The 17,624-nt window shown below is 56.8% G+C and overlaps 1 protein-coding gene across 7 annotated transcripts in view; it reads left to right on the forward strand.

The window, feature by feature from the left end:
- ATP2B3 (ATPase plasma membrane Ca2+ transporting 3) overlaps positions 1-17,624 on the forward strand; it is a 78,921-nt gene that overhangs the window by 44,636 nt on the left and 16,661 nt on the right. For 5 of the 7 annotated variants that reach the window (XM_079765272.1, XM_079765271.1, XM_079765273.1 and 2 more), the window contains 8 exons: positions 1,864-2,043; positions 2,209-2,296; positions 3,163-3,269; positions 3,866-4,057; positions 6,658-6,871; positions 9,500-9,711; positions 11,401-11,508; positions 13,764-13,946. In XM_079765272.1, coding sequence (XP_079621398.1) covers positions 1,864-2,043; positions 2,209-2,296; positions 3,163-3,269; positions 3,866-4,057; positions 6,658-6,871; positions 9,500-9,711; positions 11,401-11,508; positions 13,764-13,946 — 1,284 coding nt within the window. Of the gene's footprint in view, positions 1-1,863; positions 2,044-2,208; positions 2,297-3,162; positions 3,270-3,865; positions 4,058-6,657; positions 6,872-9,499; positions 9,712-11,400; positions 11,509-13,763; positions 13,947-15,127; positions 15,793-15,814; positions 17,234-17,624 lie in introns of those variants that run through there. The other 2 variants (XM_079765276.1, XM_079765277.1) reach the window with 2 other exon arrangements.

Below are 17,624 nucleotides of genomic sequence, written 5' to 3' on the forward strand. Positions count from 1 at the left end.
CCCTAGAAGGGGAGTATCTCCAGGTAGCTCATCATCTAGCACCCCACGAGCTACAGAGAGCAGACGGTGTCCCTGAGGCACATGACTAGGGGTGCGGAAGGCAAGCCTCCTTCCTGGTCACTGTCACAGCCCTGAAGTGGAGCCCCTTTGACTGGGCTTCGGGCCCCCCTCTTTCTCATGCCCACTCTCCCTGGATGAGATCATAGCCACTCCCCATGACCTCAGGGGCCACCAGCATATGGGGCCTCTCAAGGTCGTTTCCACCTGCAGGCCACTGCCCCTGGGGTCTCTCAGCTGTGTTGTCGCCTCCCCACCACCTGGTGGCCCGGCTCACCCCCCTGTCCCTGGGCTCCCAGGCCTGGCCGCTCTCTCTCCTCTGGCCCAGCCTGTTCTCACAGCCTCTGTCTTGGCTGGGAGCACTGAGCACCCATCAGGTGGATGTGCTGGGTCCATTGAACAGAGCAGGGAGCCAGGTCCCCAGGCTGCATCCGGGCATCTCACAGACCTACTAGGCCTAACCTCCTAATCCAATTTCCTGAGCCCTGAGCCTGCTGCTCAGAGCTCCTTGTAGCCTCTGGGCTCGGGAGCCCCCTCTGCATTGGTTTGGGAGCAGAAGCACCTCCACTCTCTTTTCCAGAATCTAGATATATATATTTAAATATATATCAGAGAGGAATGAAGAGGGAGAGAGATATGAAAACATCACTGATGACAGAAAGTCATTGATTGGCTGCCTCCTGAACGCCCCACCATGGAGATCTAGCCCGCAACCCAGGCATGTGCCCTGACTGGGAATTGAACCGTGACCTCCTGGTTCATAGGTCGACACTCAACCACTGAGCCATGCTGGCCGGGCTAGTGTTATATTTTGAAAACGGAAATGTATGCTACGTAACCAAGCAATGTTTCATTTCTTCTAATGAGTTATAAAACCTGCAACTCTAAATGTCTTAGGTTTCATATTGGGGTGTTTTTTTTTAAAAAAAGTGGGGGGAGATGAGTGAGAGAGTTGCTCAGAGTGTGGCCACCAGCTGACAGCCTGGAGCCTGCCCTAAGTCAGGCCCAAAGAGACAGCCCCGCAGTGGGCCCTGCTGTCTGGCAGGGTGGCTGAGGGACAGAGGTTCCTTTCTCATTCTTCCCGAGCTAACTGACAGCCACCATGGCCAGCTGGCTTGGTCACCAGGGCTGATCCCAGTTCAGCAGCTCTGGGTCCCTATATATCACAATGGAAAATGAGGCTGACGGAGCTGGCATGCTTCTATAGTCGCCTTTCCATCCACAACTCAGACAGTGACCCGAGAGAGAGCTTCCAGTAGCTTCTCCCAGCCTTGCTTGTGGTATCAGGGCCTAGATCGGAGGCGTTGCCAGTCCCAGGAGCCCAGCACAGTGAAGGAGGCACCTTGAGGAGGATGCGGGCCGAGGGACTGAGGGAGACGCCCTTGCCCACTATGGGCTAGGCCAGTGGTCGGCAAACTCATTAGTCAACAGAGCCAAATATCAACAGTACAACGACTGGAATTTCTTTTGAAAGCCAAATTTTTTAAACTTAAACAACTTCTAACACCACTTCTTCAAACTAGACTCGCCCAGGCCGTGGTATTTTGTGGAAGAGCCACACTCAAGGGGCCAAAGAGCCGCATGTGGCTCGCGAGCCGCAGTTTGCCGACCACGGGGCTAGGCTGATGGCGGTGGTAGAATATACAAGCCATTCTCCCTGATTTCTCAGGCCTTCCCCTCTGCAGAAGTCCTTGCGCAGGACCATGGGGGTGGGGGCAGAGGGTGCTGCAGATCTGGGTGCAGGAAAGGCTGGACACAGCAGTGTCTTGCCTTGATGGCCCCGCCCACCTCAATCGTCATTTCCAGGTCCCTGAAGCTATCCGCAAATGCCAGCGTGCTGGCATCACAGTCCGCATGGTGACTGGGGACAACATCAACACAGCCCGGGCCATTGCAGCCAAGTGCGGCATCATCCAGCCCGGGGAGGACTTCCTGTGCCTGGAGGGGAAGGAGTTCAACCGGAGGATCCGCAACGAGAAAGGCGAGGTAGTTCTCGGCCCATTTGCCCTTCTACAGGGGCCTGCGCCGCTGGCTCAGCTCGGCTCCGTCCAGGTCCAGGGTTCTGGCCACTTCTCCACCCTCCCCCGCCGCCTCTGCTCAGCCCTGCCTGCCCGCCAGGCTCTGCAGTGGCTGTGTGCTTCCCCCTCCCAGATCGAACAAGAGCGTCTGGACAAGGTGTGGCCCAAGCTGAGGGTCCTCGCCCGATCATCTCCCACAGACAAGCACACTCTGGTCAAAGGTAATGGAGCTCGCTCGCTCTCACTCACCCCTGCCCCTGCCCCTGCCCCTGCCCCTTCCCCGGGTGGCATGATGCTGGCTGGGTGTGGCTGTCACCCCTGCATGCTTTCTGCTCCCAGACACCCAAAGGCAAGCTCCCAAATGGGTCTCCAGGGCCTGCCTAAGACGTGGTCCAGAGCCAAGGACCCGTTGCGATTGGAGAGTTGGCTTGTGTCTCCGAGCAAGACACTGGCCCTCCCTGAACCTCAGCTTACTCGTTGGGAAAACAATGGAGGCCCCGCAAGGGCTGACATACCAGAGCTCAGTCCTCCATTTCTCTGGGCTAACAACGTGAATGGAAGATGGCAGTCGAGCCTAGCCTCTGGTAACAGATGGGAAAACTGAGGACCTGGAGAGGGAGACATTTATCCAAGTCACATGGTGCTGGGCTCCTTCCTTCTTTTTTAAAAAAAATATTTTTTTTTATTGATTTCAGAGAGGAAGGGAGAGGGAGAGAGAAACATCAATGATGAGAGAGAACCATTGATCAGCTGCCTCCTGCACACCCCACACTGGGGATTGAGCTCACAACCCTGGGCACGTGCCCTGACCGGGAATCGAACCCTGGTCTCCTGGTTCAGGGGTCGATGCTCAACCGCTGAGCCACGCCTCCTGCCTTCTACCAAATCACAACACCCTGCATCATCTCACTGGGTGATGGACCTGGGCGGGAGGAGGGGGCGGGGCTCCCAGTCAAGGCACAGAGACTTGAGCACAGAGGTTTGGGGTGGGAGGCACAGTCAAAATCCCAGAGGGTTTTCAGAGCCAACCGCCCCCCTTGCCCCCCTGCTGCCCCGGACTGGTCACATGGGCCCTGCTGTGTTTCAGGGATCATTGACAGCACCACTGGTGAGCAGCGGCAGGTGGTGGCCGTGACCGGGGACGGCACCAACGACGGGCCAGCACTCAAGAAGGCAGACGTGGGCTTCGCCATGGTAAGCCACCCGATGCCCGCCCGGCTCACCATGCCTGGCAGGGCCTGTGTCTCTAGGACATCAGCTCTATGCAGGAACCTGGGAGTTAGTGGTAAGGCAAGTTGCGGAATGCCTGGATTTCCTTCTCACTCATCATGACCACTTGGTTTTGTTTTGTTTTTAATTCTCACCTGAGGATATTTTTTCCATTGATTTTTAGGGAGAGTGGGAGAGAGGGAGAGACAGAGAGAAACATCGATGTGAGAGAAACACATCGATTGGTTGCCTCCTGCACAAGCCCCGACCAGGGCAGGGGAGGAGCCTGCAACCGAGGTACATGCCCTTGACAGGAATCAAACCCAGGACCCTTCGGTCTGCAGGCCGACGCTCTATCCACTGAGCCAACCCGGCTAGGGCCACCCTCTTTGTTTATGAGCAAAGCTGTGAGACAGGCTGCCCTTTGTGGTACAAGGACATGTTGATTAAATGAGAGCTGCTCCCAGCTTGGGGGAGCCCCATTGGGAGGGAACAGCAGGGAGTCAGCCAGGTGGGCCGGGTGATGGAAGGGCGGTGGGGGATGGGCTCATGGACACTGTGTGCGTGTGTGCACCCCCCAGGGCATCGCAGGGACTGACGTGGCCAAGGAGGCCTCAGACATCATCCTGACTGATGACAACTTCACCAGCATCGTCAAGGCGGTCATGTGGGGCCGCAACGTCTACGACAGCATCTCCAAGTTCCTGCAATTCCAGTTGACGGTCAACGTGGTGGCCGTGATCGTGGCCTTCACGGGCGCCTGCATTACTCAGGTGGGCACTGTGAACCGCCTTGCCAAGGAGGACCCTGGGATCTCCCTCCCACAGCCCCTGGGGCCTGCAGGAGGCAGCTGGTTTCTGAGGCCCCACCTGCCCCGTACATCTGGACCCCAGTGAGGAGAGCAAGCCCAGGGACCCTGCTGGCAGGAGTGTGCAGGCAAAGAGCTCCCACCTGAGGCTTCCAGGTTGGGAGAGCCAGGTGTTTCCTTTGCTGATTTTAATTTTTACTGAGATAAAATTCACATACCAAAAAATTTCCCTAATTGGGAGCGTACAATGCAGTGGCACTTAGTACATTTACAGTGTTGTGCAGATATCATCTCTATCTAGTTCCAGAATCCTTCCATCATCCCAAAAGGAAGCCCCGTACCCATTAGCAAGCACTCCCCCTCCCACCTCCCCCAGCCTCTGGTACCCACCAATCTACTTCCTATCTCGACAGACTTCCCTATTTATTCTGGACATTTCGTATAAATGCAATCAAACAATGCGGTTGTTTGTGTCTGGCTCCTTTCGCTTAACACAATGTTTTCAAGGTCCAACTGTATTATATGGATCCAGACTTCATGCCTTTTGGTGGCGGAATAATGTTCCATTGTATGGCTGCAGCGCGTCGTGCGCCGATCCCTCCGTCCATGGGCATTTGGGTTGCTTGCACCTCTGTGAATAACGCTGCTGTGCACACGCATGAATGCGGCTTTATGTGGACTGGCGTTTTCAGTTCTGCTGGGTCTAGACCTACAAGTGGAAGTGCTGGGGCCTCTGGGAACTTGTATTTAACCTTTGAAGGAGCCTCTTCGCCTTTATCAATAGTCCACTTCTCCCCATTAGTGAGTGTCCAGAACTTGTCTCACTTTCAGAGGTTTTGTGTTTGTTTGTTTTTAATACACACTTTTATTGATTTCAGAGAGGAAGGGAGGGGGAGAGAAAGACAGAGAGAAACATCAATGATGAGAGAGAATCATTGATCAGCTGCCTTCTGTACGCCCCACACTGGGGATCAAGCTCGCAACCTGGGCATGTGCCCTGACTTCCTGGTTCATAGGTTGATGTTCAACCACTGAGCCATGCTGGCCAGGTGGTTTTGTGTGTTTTTTTAATCCTCACCTGAGGATTTTTTTCCCCCCATTGGTTTCTGGAGAGAATGAAAGCAAGGGAGGAGAAGGAGGGAGAGAGGGAGGGAGGGAGGGAGGGGGAGAGAGAGAGAGAGAGAATCATCAATGTGACAGAGACACATCAATTGGTTGCCTCCTACACGCGTCCTGACTGGGGCTGGAGAACCAGCAACCAAGGTACATGCCCTTGACCAGGAATCAAACCTGCGACCCTTCAGTCTGCAGTCTGACCCTCTACCCACTGAGCCAAACCAGCTAGGGCCAGAGATTTTTTTTTTTTTTTGAGATAAAATTCACATAACAAACTGCACCGTAATCGCCATTTTAACCATTTACAAAGTGTACTATTCCGTGGTTGTTAGTGCATTCACGATGTCGTGCAATCATCACCACTGTCTCATTCCAGAACGTTTTCATCACCCTGCCTGCTAAGCAACCACTCCCACTCTCCCCTTCCTCCGCCCCAGGCACCCATTCATCTGCTTTCTGTCTCTGCGGATCTGTCAGTTCTGGAAGTTTCATGAGAACAGAATCCTACAGTATGGGGTTCTTGGTGTCTAGCTTCTGTGGGTCTTATTTTTAACCAACAACTCAGAGATGAGGAAGAGAAGGAAGGCCTGGTGCAGAGTTTCTGCCTCTTCCTGTTCCTCGAGTGTGGGGGACTGGGAGACCACGCATTAGTCCGGCTCTTTCACAGGCTGGGGCAACTGCCAACCTCCTGCTAACAATTTGGGCCACACCTTCTAGATCACTGCCACCAGGTAAGAAGAGGAGACTGGCAACATTTTAAGAGCAGGAATCAGCCCAGTGAAAACTCTCAACTAATCTTAGAAAAACATAGGGATGGAGCCCACCCGGCGTGGCTCAGTGTTCGAGCTTCGACCTATGAACCAGGAGGTCACGGTTCGAATCTCCGGCAGGACACATGCCCGGGTTGTGGGCTCGATCCCAGGTGTGGGGCTTGCAGGAGGCAGCCGATCCATGATTCTTTTTCATCATTGATGTTTCTCTCTCTCTCTCTCTCTCTCCCTTCCTCTCCCTTTCTCTCTGAAATCAATAAAAATATGTGTTTTTTTAAATATATTTTATTGATTTTTTTACAGAGAGAGGAAAGGAGAGGAATAGAGAGCTAGAAACATAGATGAGAGAGAAACATCGATCAGCTGCCTCCTGCACACCCCCCACTGGGGATGTGCCCGCAACCAAGGTACATGCCCTTGACCGGAATCGAACCCGGGACCCTTCAGTCCGCAGGCCGACGCTCTATCCACTGAGCCAAACCGGTTTTGGCAAAATATGTGTTTTTTTAAAAAGGAAGCACAGGAATGGAGATGTCGCGTTTTATAGGAAGGTCGAATTTGTTGCATTTTCACTTGAATAAAATTCCAGTGATACTGCCCTGAGCTCAGTTGCTTCCCAGGAGCCGTGGGCCTGTAGGGTTCCCAGCACCACATTGGGGTGACTGCCTCCTCTCCACAGGACTCTCCTCTCAAAGCCGTGCAGATGTTGTGGGTGAACTTGATTATGGACACATTTGCCTCTCTGGCCCTGGCGACAGAGCCGCCCACCGATTCGCTGCTGCTGCGGAAGCCATATGGCCGGGACAAGCCCCTGATCTCCCGAACCATGATGAAGAACATTCTGGGCCACGCGGTGTACCAGCTCACCATCATCTTCACGCTGCTGTTCGTGGGTAGGTTGTCCCTGGGCATACTGCGCTGCTACTGGCCCTTTGGGCTCCCGCCCTGTCTGGGGGTGGAAGGCACAGATGAGCACCTGGGGACTCGATTTCCAGGCAGGACCCACCCCTTGGCCTTCACCTCCCTGCTGCCCCTCTGTGTGTGCCCCACCCAGGTGTCACAGGCCCCTGAGCCGCTGAGAAACTGTCCAATGCTCCATAGAGCGGGTGGCATGTCTCAACATACACCCAGACCAGATCACTCACCCACCTGTCTACTCACCCCATGACTATTTGCTTCTCCAGGAGACAATGACCAGAGCGCTCTGCCGGAAGTTGTGGGAGGAAGAGGACCAGGAGAGAAAGGGGAGAGGAAGAGGGAGAGGGGGAGGGAGGAAGGGGTAGAAGAAGGAAAGGGGGGTAGAGGAGGGGACACAAAGAAGGGAGGCTGGGGGGGGAGAGAAGGGGGCATGGAGAAGAGGAAGGGAGAAGAGGGGAAGAAGGAGGAAGGAGAAAAGGGGTAGAGAGGAGGAGGGGGAGCAGAAGGGGAAATGAAGAGGAGAAGGAGAGGAGGGAAAGGGATAAAAGAGAAGGAGGAGAGGAAGGGGGAGGGGGTCAGAAAGCACGAAGGGGGCAAGAAGGGGGCAAGGGCAGGGGAGGGGAGAGAGGCAGAGACAGGAGTGTGAACAGTAGAGGGAAGAACTGATGGGGAGAGGCTGGGCAGAGGGTGCTCAGGGCGATAATCACAGGGCTCCCAGGCATTGGCTCTGCCTGTAGCCCAGACATGGAGGGCACCAAGCCCTCTGGCACACTAGCTGCTCCTGGGAAACCTGGTGCCAGTGCTGGCTGTCCAGTCCTCCTCTGAGTTTCTTCTGTGTCGGGTAGGCTCTGTGGAGCAGACTCATTATTATTATTATTATTATTATTATTATTATTTTAATCCTCATTCGAAGATATTTTTCCATGGGTTTTTAGAGAGAGTGGAAGGGAAGGGGGAGAGACAGAGAGAGAAACTTCCATGTGAGAGACACCCATCGATTGGTTGCCTCACGCATGCGCCCTGACCAGGGCCTGGGATTGAGCCGGCAATGGAGGTACATGCCCTTGACCAGAATCGAACCCATGACCCTTCGGTCCGAAGGCCAACGCTCTAGTCACTGAGCCAAATCGGCTAGAGCAGATTCCTTTCATTATACTGGGGGTGGGTTTGCTGGTTTGTGTGTCTGTGGCCTCTCTCCCTTACGCCAGGGTGCTCCCCATGTATCTGTGACCCTGGACTGTGGGTGGCCTGGGTCCCCATCACAGCACTCCAGAGCCTGGTGAGGTGAGGTTTTCAGCCCATATTCCTGGGAGCAGAATCAAAGCTCAGTGTGCAGGAGTCACAGAGGGGGCCCCCAAATGTCAGTATCTGGGGACCCTCTGTGGAGCTTTTCTATGATTTCTTGGAAGCAGGAGCCCCGTGGCCTGCCCAAGGGCCTAGCCCAGCTGCATTGTCCTAGGGCAGGGCAGGGCAGGGCAAAGGAGGGCTGGGCTGCCCTCCACCCTGCAGCCCCCTGTGTCTTTCCCAGCCCACCCCCAACTTGACCCAGCAGGCAAATGAGAAAAGATGTGCCAGAGCTCTGTCTTAATTTCTTTGTTTTCCTTTTTTCAAATACATTTCTACTAAAGGCCCGGTGCATGAAAATTCATGCACTGGAGGGGGGTCTCTCAGCCAGGCCTGCCCCCTCTCACAGTCCTGTAGCCCTCAGGGGCGGGAGGTGACCGGCGATCAGGGGAAGGCGACGCCCCCATCATACCTCTGCTGCTGCCACTGCCAGCAGCGCAAGCCTCGTCTGGCCCTGGTTACCTGAGCCTCAGGTGGCCTCGGGAGGCTGGGGGGCTGAGGGTGGGTCTGGCCGCACCCTGTGTGCCTACAGCCCTTCCCCCAGCTGGGCTGAAAGGACTGGGGGACTCCAGCAGGACTGAGGGGACTGGGCGCCGCCATCTTGTGGCTATGGGCATTGCCATCTTTGTGATGGTGTGATGGTCAATTTGCATATTCCCTCTTTATTAGATAGGATTGATTTCAAAGAGGAAGGGAGAAAGAGAGATAGAAGCATCAACGATGAGAGAGAATCATTGATCGGCTGCCTCCTGAACTCCCTCTACTGGGGATCGAGCTCGCAACCCAGAATTGCCCTTGACCAGAATTGAACCCGGGACCCTTCAGTCCGAAGGCCGATGCTCTATCCACTGAGCCAAAACAGCTAGAACTTAACTTCTTTTTAAAAATATATATATTTTTTATTGATCTCAGAGAAAGGAAGGGAGAGGGAGAAAGAGATAGAAACATCAATGATGAGAGGGAATCATTGATTGGCTGCCTCCTGCATGCCCCACATTGGGCATTAAGCCCACAATCCAGGCATGTGCCCTGACCCAGAACTGAACACTGACCTCCTAGTTCATAGGTCAATGCTCAAACACTGAGGCACGCCGGCCAGGCCTGTCTTAATTTCTTCATTCCTAGACTCAGGTTTCAGGTTTTGGTGCCATCCCTCACCCCTGCCCAGGTCCTGCCACTGACCTTGGCTGTCTCGCCAAGGGGTCAGGGCTGTGCCTGGCTCGGGGCCCTGCTCCCTTCATGTGGCCCTTGGCTTACAGGGGAGCTTTTCTTCGACATCGACAGCGGGAGGAACGCGCCCCTGCACTCGCCGCCCTCTGAGCACTACACCATCATCTTCAACACCTTCGTCATGATGCAGCTCTTCAACGAGATCAACGCCCGCAAGATCCATGGCGAGCGCAACGTCTTCCATGGCATCTTCGGCAACCCCATCTTCTGCACCATCGTCCTGGGCACCTTCGCCATTCAGGTAGGGGGAGTGGCCCACTCTTGGGAAAGGCGGGGAGCATGTCCCCCTGCTACTGGCCTCTTTACCATTTTTTAATATTTTTATTGACTTTGGAGAGGAAGGGAGAGGGAGAGAGAGAGAGAAACATCAATGATGAGAGAGAATCATTGATCGGCTGCCTCCTGCATGCCCCACACTGGGATCAAGCCCACAACCCAGGCATGTGCCCTGATTGGGAATTAAACCGTGACCTCCTGGTTCACAGGTCAATGCTCAACCACTGAGCCACATCGGCCAGCCTGGCCTCTTTTTTCTTTTTCTGTTTTTTTAAATCTTCACCCGAGGATATTTTTTCCATTGATTTTTAGAGAGAGTGGAAGAGAGAGGGAAAGACAGAGAGAGAAACATCGATGTGAGAGAAACACATTGATTGGTTGTCCCCTGCACGTGCCATGACCAAGATCTGGGCTGGGGAGGAGCCTGCAACCAGGGTACATACCCTTGGCCAGAAGGTGTCCTTGACCAGAATTGAACCCAGGACCCTTCAGTCCACAGGCAGATGCTCTATCCACTGAGCCAAACCGGCCAGGGTTGCCCTGGCTTCTTTAGAATCAAAACAGGCCTCATCCTGGGTCCAGCTGCTGGATCCACAGGGGCTGAAGGGGCCTCCTCAGACCTGACCTTCTCACAGGTCCCGCTGGGTCTGCCATGGCTATTTCTAACACGGCCGTTTCCCTTGGATGTGCCCTTGTCCCCAGTGCGGACACACAGGCTTCTGCCTGCCACAGTGCTGTGACAGGCTGGCCAGTCTGCTTCCCAGGAGGGCTGAGCATTTGAACAGAGGGTATATTCATAAAACATGTGACATATAGTGAAGCCCACAGGCCAGAATACTTGTTCTTCACAGTTCTTGGAGGAGGGGTCTGCCCCGCTCTGGAGGCCACGGGAGCCAGTCAGGAGGCTGAGGGAGAGGGCGGGGGGGGGGGGGGGGGCAGAGGAAAAGGAGGGGGGCGGGAAAAGATTAACCAAAGAACTTATATGCATTGTCTGTGGACAATAGGGTGGTGAAGGCCTGAAGCTGGGCAAAAACCGGGTGGAGGGGGGCAATAGCAGGGAAGAGGAGACATCCATAATACTCGCAACAATAAAGGTTAAAAAATTTTTTTAAAGAAAGAGGAGCTGTGAGGTGGGGTGAGCAGGCTGAGGACGGGCTAGTGCAAGTGATTTTAGGGTTCAGGGTGAGGGGGGGAGGGCTGTCCCTGGTTGTCTGGAACCTGGCCATGGGTGAATGGGGCGGGGTGGGGGGATTGGGAGGGGGGAGGAGTGGCCTGAAGTGAGAGCCCAGTGGTGGAGGTGGTTGGTCGGTATTTTAAAAATTCACCACTAGGTGGAGACTTTCTCTCAAGGAGGAGGCGATGAGGGAGCAGGGGGCCTGGCGAGGTGACTCTGGTGTGCCCCGGGCTGTCCAGAACAAGGCGTGTCCGCATATGCACCCAGCGTAAATCTTAAAGAATCAAATTTACAGAAGCTGGAAATGCGGTTCACCCGCTGAGCCCATCTGCCTGGGAAAAGCAACAGCCTCTCTGAGCCTCTGAGCAGGGCGGAGCCAGCCCGCAGGGCAGGATGGGATGGGCCTCGAGTGCTAGAGGAGGAGGGTGGTATGAATAGGTGTGCCGGCTGGACCCGCCTCCCTCCCACCCTCTCCTGCAGATTGTCATTGTCCAGTTTGGTGGAAAGCCCTTCAGCTGCTCCCCACTGTCCACGGAGCAGTGGCTCTGGTGCCTGTTTGTTGGTGTTGGGGAGCTGGTCTGGGGCCAGGTGAGTGTCTGTTTCATCAGCTTCCCTAGTCCCGCCCCCTCCCCCCTGTCTCATTGGCTTTCCTAGTCCCGCCCCCTTCCCCTGTTTCATTGGCTTTCCCTAGTCCCGCCCCCTTCCCCCAGTCTCAACATCTTTCCCTAGTCCCACCCCCTTCCCCCGTCTCATTGGCTTTCCTAGTCCCGCCCCCTTCCCCCTGTCTTATCAGCTTTCCTAGTCCCGCCCCCTTCGCATCTGCTCTGCAGCAGTCCTGGTGATGGGCACAAGGCCAGGGAATGGTGGGCAGCTGAGGGCCCCTGCCCCTGCTCCTAGCTCCAGAGCCTTGGAGCCCAAGCCTGGGAAAGCATGTGGCATATTCAGGTTGGTGGCACCACCCAGCAGGGCTCAGACGTGGGACATGCCACGACTCAGGTGGCAAGGCCACAAGCGACAGTGTCAGCAGAAAGAAGGTAAAGGGCCACGGCGGGAATGTCACAGGGCCTTGGCAAAACCACCCATCACTCCCCTTTTCATGCTAGGACCTGAGAAACATCCCTTAACACTGGGTGCCTTGGAAAATCCCCACCTATCTGAAAACAAACAACATCTTGCTAAATCCTCCACGGGCAAGAGAAAATGTGAGGGAAATGAGGAAATACTTTGAGCTGATGGAAAGTGAAACCCTGAAACCTCGAGCTCTGTGGGCTGCAGTCAAAGCCATGTGTGTGTGTGTTGGGGGGGGGGGGGGTGTCACAGAACCAGATGATTAAGTCAGGAAGAAAGGGAGGGGCACCCGGGCCTGTGAAAGTGTTTCTCCGGAATCTAGAACACTGCGTACGTAGGATGCTGAGCCCAGGATCCACCCTGTCCTGTGTGTTATACTCACCTCAGGCCACCACAACAAATACCACAGACTGGGCGGCTTAGCCAGCGCAGGTTTTTCTCCAACAGCAATAGGGCCTGGAAGTCCAAGATCAAGTAGACACAGGGCGGGTGCAGGAGAGACGGGGCGCAGCTTCCAGGTCCCGGCACTGGTGTGACAACGTGCACGGGCACTGTCCTCAGGAGAGCATCCCGGAACAGCAGTGTGCAGGGACTTTCCTGGGAGTGGGCCCTGCAGGCCTGGAACGCCCTCGTGGCTGACCGCGGCCTCAGTCTCCAGCCCCTGGAGGTCAAGGTCGTATGTTGGGCCCAACCCCCCCTCCCCCCCTCCCCCCCTCAGAAAGCACTGTCAGCATAGACTACCTGCAGGGCGCTCGCCCCGGCAAACCAAGGCCTCCTCCCCAGGCAGCGCTGCCAGGTACCTAGAGGTCAGGTACCTAGAGGTCCCTCCCAGGACCTGAGGGCCAAGGCCAGAGCTCCGTCTGGTAAGGCAGATCCCTTAGTTCACACACCACCTGGGAAGGTTGCGCCAGCTGCTCCTGTGGCCCTCTGCTTGGCTGGGGGACAAGGAGGAGCCAGAGGCATGCACACCAGCTCCCCCAGGGCCAGCTCTGGATCTGCTCTCTCTTTTTTTTCTAAATTTATTTTATAAAGATAGTTGTATTGATTTCAGAGAGGAAGGGAGAGGGAGAGAGAGATAGAAACATCAATGATGAGAGAGAATCACTCATCAGCTGCTTTCCACACGCCCCACACGGGATCGAGCCGGCAACCCGGGCATGCGCTCTGACTGGGAATCAAACCTTGACCTCCAGGCTCAACCACTGTGCTACACCGGCCGGGCTGGATCTGTTCTCTTTTTTTTATTTTATTTTATTTTTTTATTGATTTTTTACAGAGAGGAAGGGAGAGGGACAGAGAGCTAGAAACATCGATGAGAGAGAAACATCGATCAGCTGCCTCCTGCACACCCCCCACTGGGGATGTGCCCGCAACCAAGGTACATGCCCTTGACCGGAATCGAACCTGGGACCCTTCAGTCCGCAGGCCGACGCTCTATCCACTAAGCCAAACCGGTCTCGGCTGGATCTGTTCTCTTTGATGAACACGGGAAACCAAGCCCCTCAGAAGAAAGAGGCTGGCTCTCCCTCTGGAGTGTGGATTTGGCAACCAGGCACAAGTGGCCCAGGCACGAAGCCTCCGGGACAAGGAAGGGATGGATGTCCAGTCCTGGGTGTGGGGATACACGGACACCTGCCTCAGCCATTGTCAGAGGGAGCTGGGCAGCCTGGGTCCCTTCTGGGCCCAGCAGAGCTCTCGCCCTGAAAAGCCCAGCCCTGTTCTGATGGCCACCCCCCCCCCCCCCCCGCCTCCTGTCCCTCGCCTCTGGCCCCCAGGTCATCGCCACGATTCCCACCAGCCAGCTCAAGTGCCTGAAGGAGGCGGGGCACGGGCCTGGGAAGGACGAGATGACTGACGAGGAGCTGGCCGAGGGGGAGGAAGAAATTGACCACGCCGAGCGGGAGCTCCGCAGAGGCCAAATCCTCTGGTTCCGGGGCCTCAACCGGATCCAGACGCAGGTAAGCTGCCACGCGCTAGGCCACTCAGCTTTTCTGCTTCCGGAGGGTGGCAAGCAAAAGCAGTAGGCAGCGAATGGGCGCGCTGAGCCCGGGACTAGACAGGCAAAGCCTTGGGTCTCGCGGCCACGATCACTGAGGGCAGTTGCTAGTGTCCCTATGCCATCCACACACAGACCCGCTGGCAGTTGTGGCACTGAGGTGGCCCAGGTGGCCCTCCCGTAGTGGGGACAGGTGTCAGCTGCAGGTGTGCGCTGTGACCAGTCGCTGTGTCCCTGGGGGCTCTGAGGAGCTGCTGGGCCTCGCTGTATGTGGCGGGAACTGCCCCAGGTCACAGGGAAGGGACATTCTGGGGATGACCGAGATGCCAGCTCACCACTCACTGGGTTATGCTGGGGATTCCGTGGAACGATGTCGTTTGGGACATGGACTCTGGCCCCCACGTTGGTCCTGTCTGGTCACCCCACTCTACAATTATCAGGGCTGCTGTCCTCTACCAAGTCCCGCAGCCACGACTGCCCAGCCGTGAGCCCTGGCCAAGGTTTCACAAGAGCCCGCCCGCCTGCCAGGGCCTGCCCCGCTCTCTGCCCCCCAGCTCTTCCCAAGCCAGCCTTCTTGCCAGAATGTTCCATACTCGCTGTCTCTCCATGGTTTTCCCACGCGCTCACTTGTGATCCCATCGCAGCCTAGCCTCTGCCCTCCGCATCCCAGAGGCTCACGTCAAGGTCTACAAGGCATCCTCCCGGCTCTCGGGGTCAGGCTGTCCCTCCTTCCTTCCTGCTTCGAAGCTTCTTCCCAGCGCCCTTCCGGAAGCGCCGTCATCCCTGCTGTCCCTGGCGGCTTGCTGTCCCCTCTCCACCTCGCTCTCTGCTCCCGCCTGCCACCCCCGCCTCCCGCTGAGACATCGGTCCACCCTGCTGTGGCCCTCGTGTGTTGAAAATCCCCCCCGGACCCGGGGGCGTCGGACACGATAGGGAAGGAAGGAGGAGCGGGTGAGAGCTGCCCCATGTGCGGATCAGGGATCCTGCCTGACCCTCAGCCCTCTGCCCCCTCCAGTCACCCGCAGTCCCGTTCATTCAGCTCCATCCAGCCCCCGCCACCCTGCCCCACCAGGCCGCAAGGATGCTGGTCTCTTCTCGGCCAGTTCCCGGCGCCCCTCACTCACCACCGCCTCCTCCGTCCAGCCTAGAACCGCGGAGCGCCGCGCCCTCGCCAAGATGCCTCCCAGCACCCACCCTGGGCTCGGCCCAGACCACAGGCCCTGCAGCCCCAGCTCACCTCCTCCCAGCCCCCCAGCTCCTGACCTGTGACTCCAGAGCCCCAGGGACATCTCAGAGCCTCTCCTTGTCTCCCCGCACACCCGGGCCTCGGCACGGTTCATCGGCTCAGCGCGGCCTCCTCGAATGCAAGTCCCCAATCCTGCTGCCACCCCAGGCCCCTCACAGCGCAGCCTCTGCTCAGCATAGCCACTCCCCGCCCCTCCTGGGCTTCCTGCTTCCCCCCACCACCCACCATCCCCCGCCTCCAGCCCAGGACCCCCAGCCCCACTGCCCCTGACCTGGCTCCGATCGCTTCTCCTCCTGGGGTCCCACCAGAAGGAAGGACCCCGGACTGCTCGGCCCTTCTCCAGAGTCTGTTTAGGCAACTTGGACCCCCTCGGCCTGGGCAGGACCTGAGACACATCTCTCTCCATGTCTGCCCTCCAGCCCAGCACACATCGCCACAGGCTCATCCCAAAGACTCTTCCACGCAGTGTGCCCAAAGCCCCAGGCCCAGTGCTACCTCTCGGTGCACACAGCTTGGCAGCTGCTCCGCACAGCGCCTGGGGGGTCATGAGTCTCCACCTCAGGCACCCCTCCTCTCTTCCCCAGGCTCCAGCCTCAACTGTGGCCACGAGCTCCCAGCCTCCTGCCGGCTCCGCCAGCCCTTGCTCAGCTCGGCCCCTCCAGCGCCACTCTCCACACCTTCGCCCGTGTAGCCTCTCCCCCTTGTCCTAAGGGTGAAGTCCAGGGTCCAGACAGTGGCCTTCGAGCCCCTGCCTCTTGGTGTCACCCCACACTCCCTGCGCCCCTGTGACCCCTGCTGCCTTTCCAGATGTGCGCTCCGCTCCCCCGCTTCGCTGAGCCTCCGTGCTGGCCGCCGGTCCGGGCTCCAGGCCTCCCCAGCTCCCGCTGTGTCCCCTCGGGGGGGCCCCCCTCATCCTGCAGCTGCCCACTCAAAGCCTTGTGAAGCCTTCTCAGAGTCCACTCCCTCCGCCACCGTGGACCCTCGTGGATGCGCGACACACACACTCACGGCACTTCTTTCTCCCCATGGCCAGCCATCTGTGCACCCCACCCAGGGCGCTGGAGTCAGTGAGAAGCAGACTCCCCCAGGGAGTGTCCCAAAGCTGCAGCGTGCAGGACCGCCCCCAGAGCTCAGGGTGCTTCAGGGCTGGGTGAGGTGGCACCTGAGAACTCCATGTTTAAGGGGCTCCCCAGGGGTCCGAGGGGCTTCTCCAGTGGAGCGGCAGGGGGCCAGGTCTCTGTGCCAAGTCCCTAAGCCATGTGGCCAGGGAAGAATGTCTTAGGTCGGGCAGAACACTGAGCGCCTGGCAGAACAGGAGTAGCCTCTGGAGCCAGATGTCCAGGTCTCCCCATTGCCTTCTGGCCACTCAGCTATAAGCCCCACCCACCCTGGCCTGGCCCTGACGGGCTCTTGTCCATCATGCAGAGCATTGGCAGGGGTGGGGGTGGGAGGGAGTGCAGCAGCACCTTGCCTGCCCTGGTCAGCCCATTTCGCGTCCATCAGTGAACCTGAGGTTGAGCCTAGCTTTTCTAGCAGCTGAGACAGCCACCCTGCCCGGATGTGAGGCATCTCAGGGGAGGTCAGCCCCCGCCACCTGTGCGTCTACATCCTGTGTGCCTGTGGGCTCTGCGCAGGCGCTGCTGCCTGGCTAGTACAGTGGTCCCCGCAGTCGCAGTCTTTGACTTCCAGGCTGTTGGGACTCTCAGTGTCCATGTAGACATTGGCCGGTCAGATCCCTGCTTTACACAAGAGGAAACAGGGCCCAGAGAGAAGGGACTCAACCAAGGTCACCCAGTGAGAGCGTGGGCCTGCTGGGGCCCAAGTCTCCATGCCCTGATCCACTCCTTCCTCCATGAGATCTTGAACTTGTCACGTCAGATTCACCACCCTTCTCAACAATGCCGAACCGACTGGTTACGTTAGCTCACTTTTCAACAGTGTCTGTTCTTTTTGATTCAAACTGCCTGCTTGAAAAAACAAACAAACAAACAAACAGAAATAAAGCTCCCCCGGGTTGTATGTACACCCCAAGCTAAGAGAAACATTGTCTGGGTAGTTGGCCCTAGATTTCTGGATTTTGTGAGCCACAAAATCCCTGCCCAGGCTTCGGAGGCCAGCACAGCTCTTCATGTTGCTAAGTGGGGGCATTTCTAACCTGCTACTTGCGCTCACCATCATTTCATACTAACATATGAATGCACCACAATAAAGAGAGAATCCTTGAAACCCAGAGCACGGAGCTTTTTGGAGCGCTCATGCCGCGGTGTGTTGCACATTCTCTATGAACCAACGAGAAGTTTCAGCAGCAATTGGGCTTCCGGGGGTGGAGGATGGGTGACAGTTTTGCAGTATTTTGACTGGTACCATCATCCCATCTGGACACCACATGGAGAG

Source organism: Cnephaeus nilssonii (assembly GCF_951640355.1).
Source record: "Cnephaeus nilssonii genome assembly, chromosome: X".
NCBI classification, from domain to species: domain Eukaryota; kingdom Metazoa; phylum Chordata; class Mammalia; order Chiroptera; family Vespertilionidae; genus Cnephaeus; species Cnephaeus nilssonii.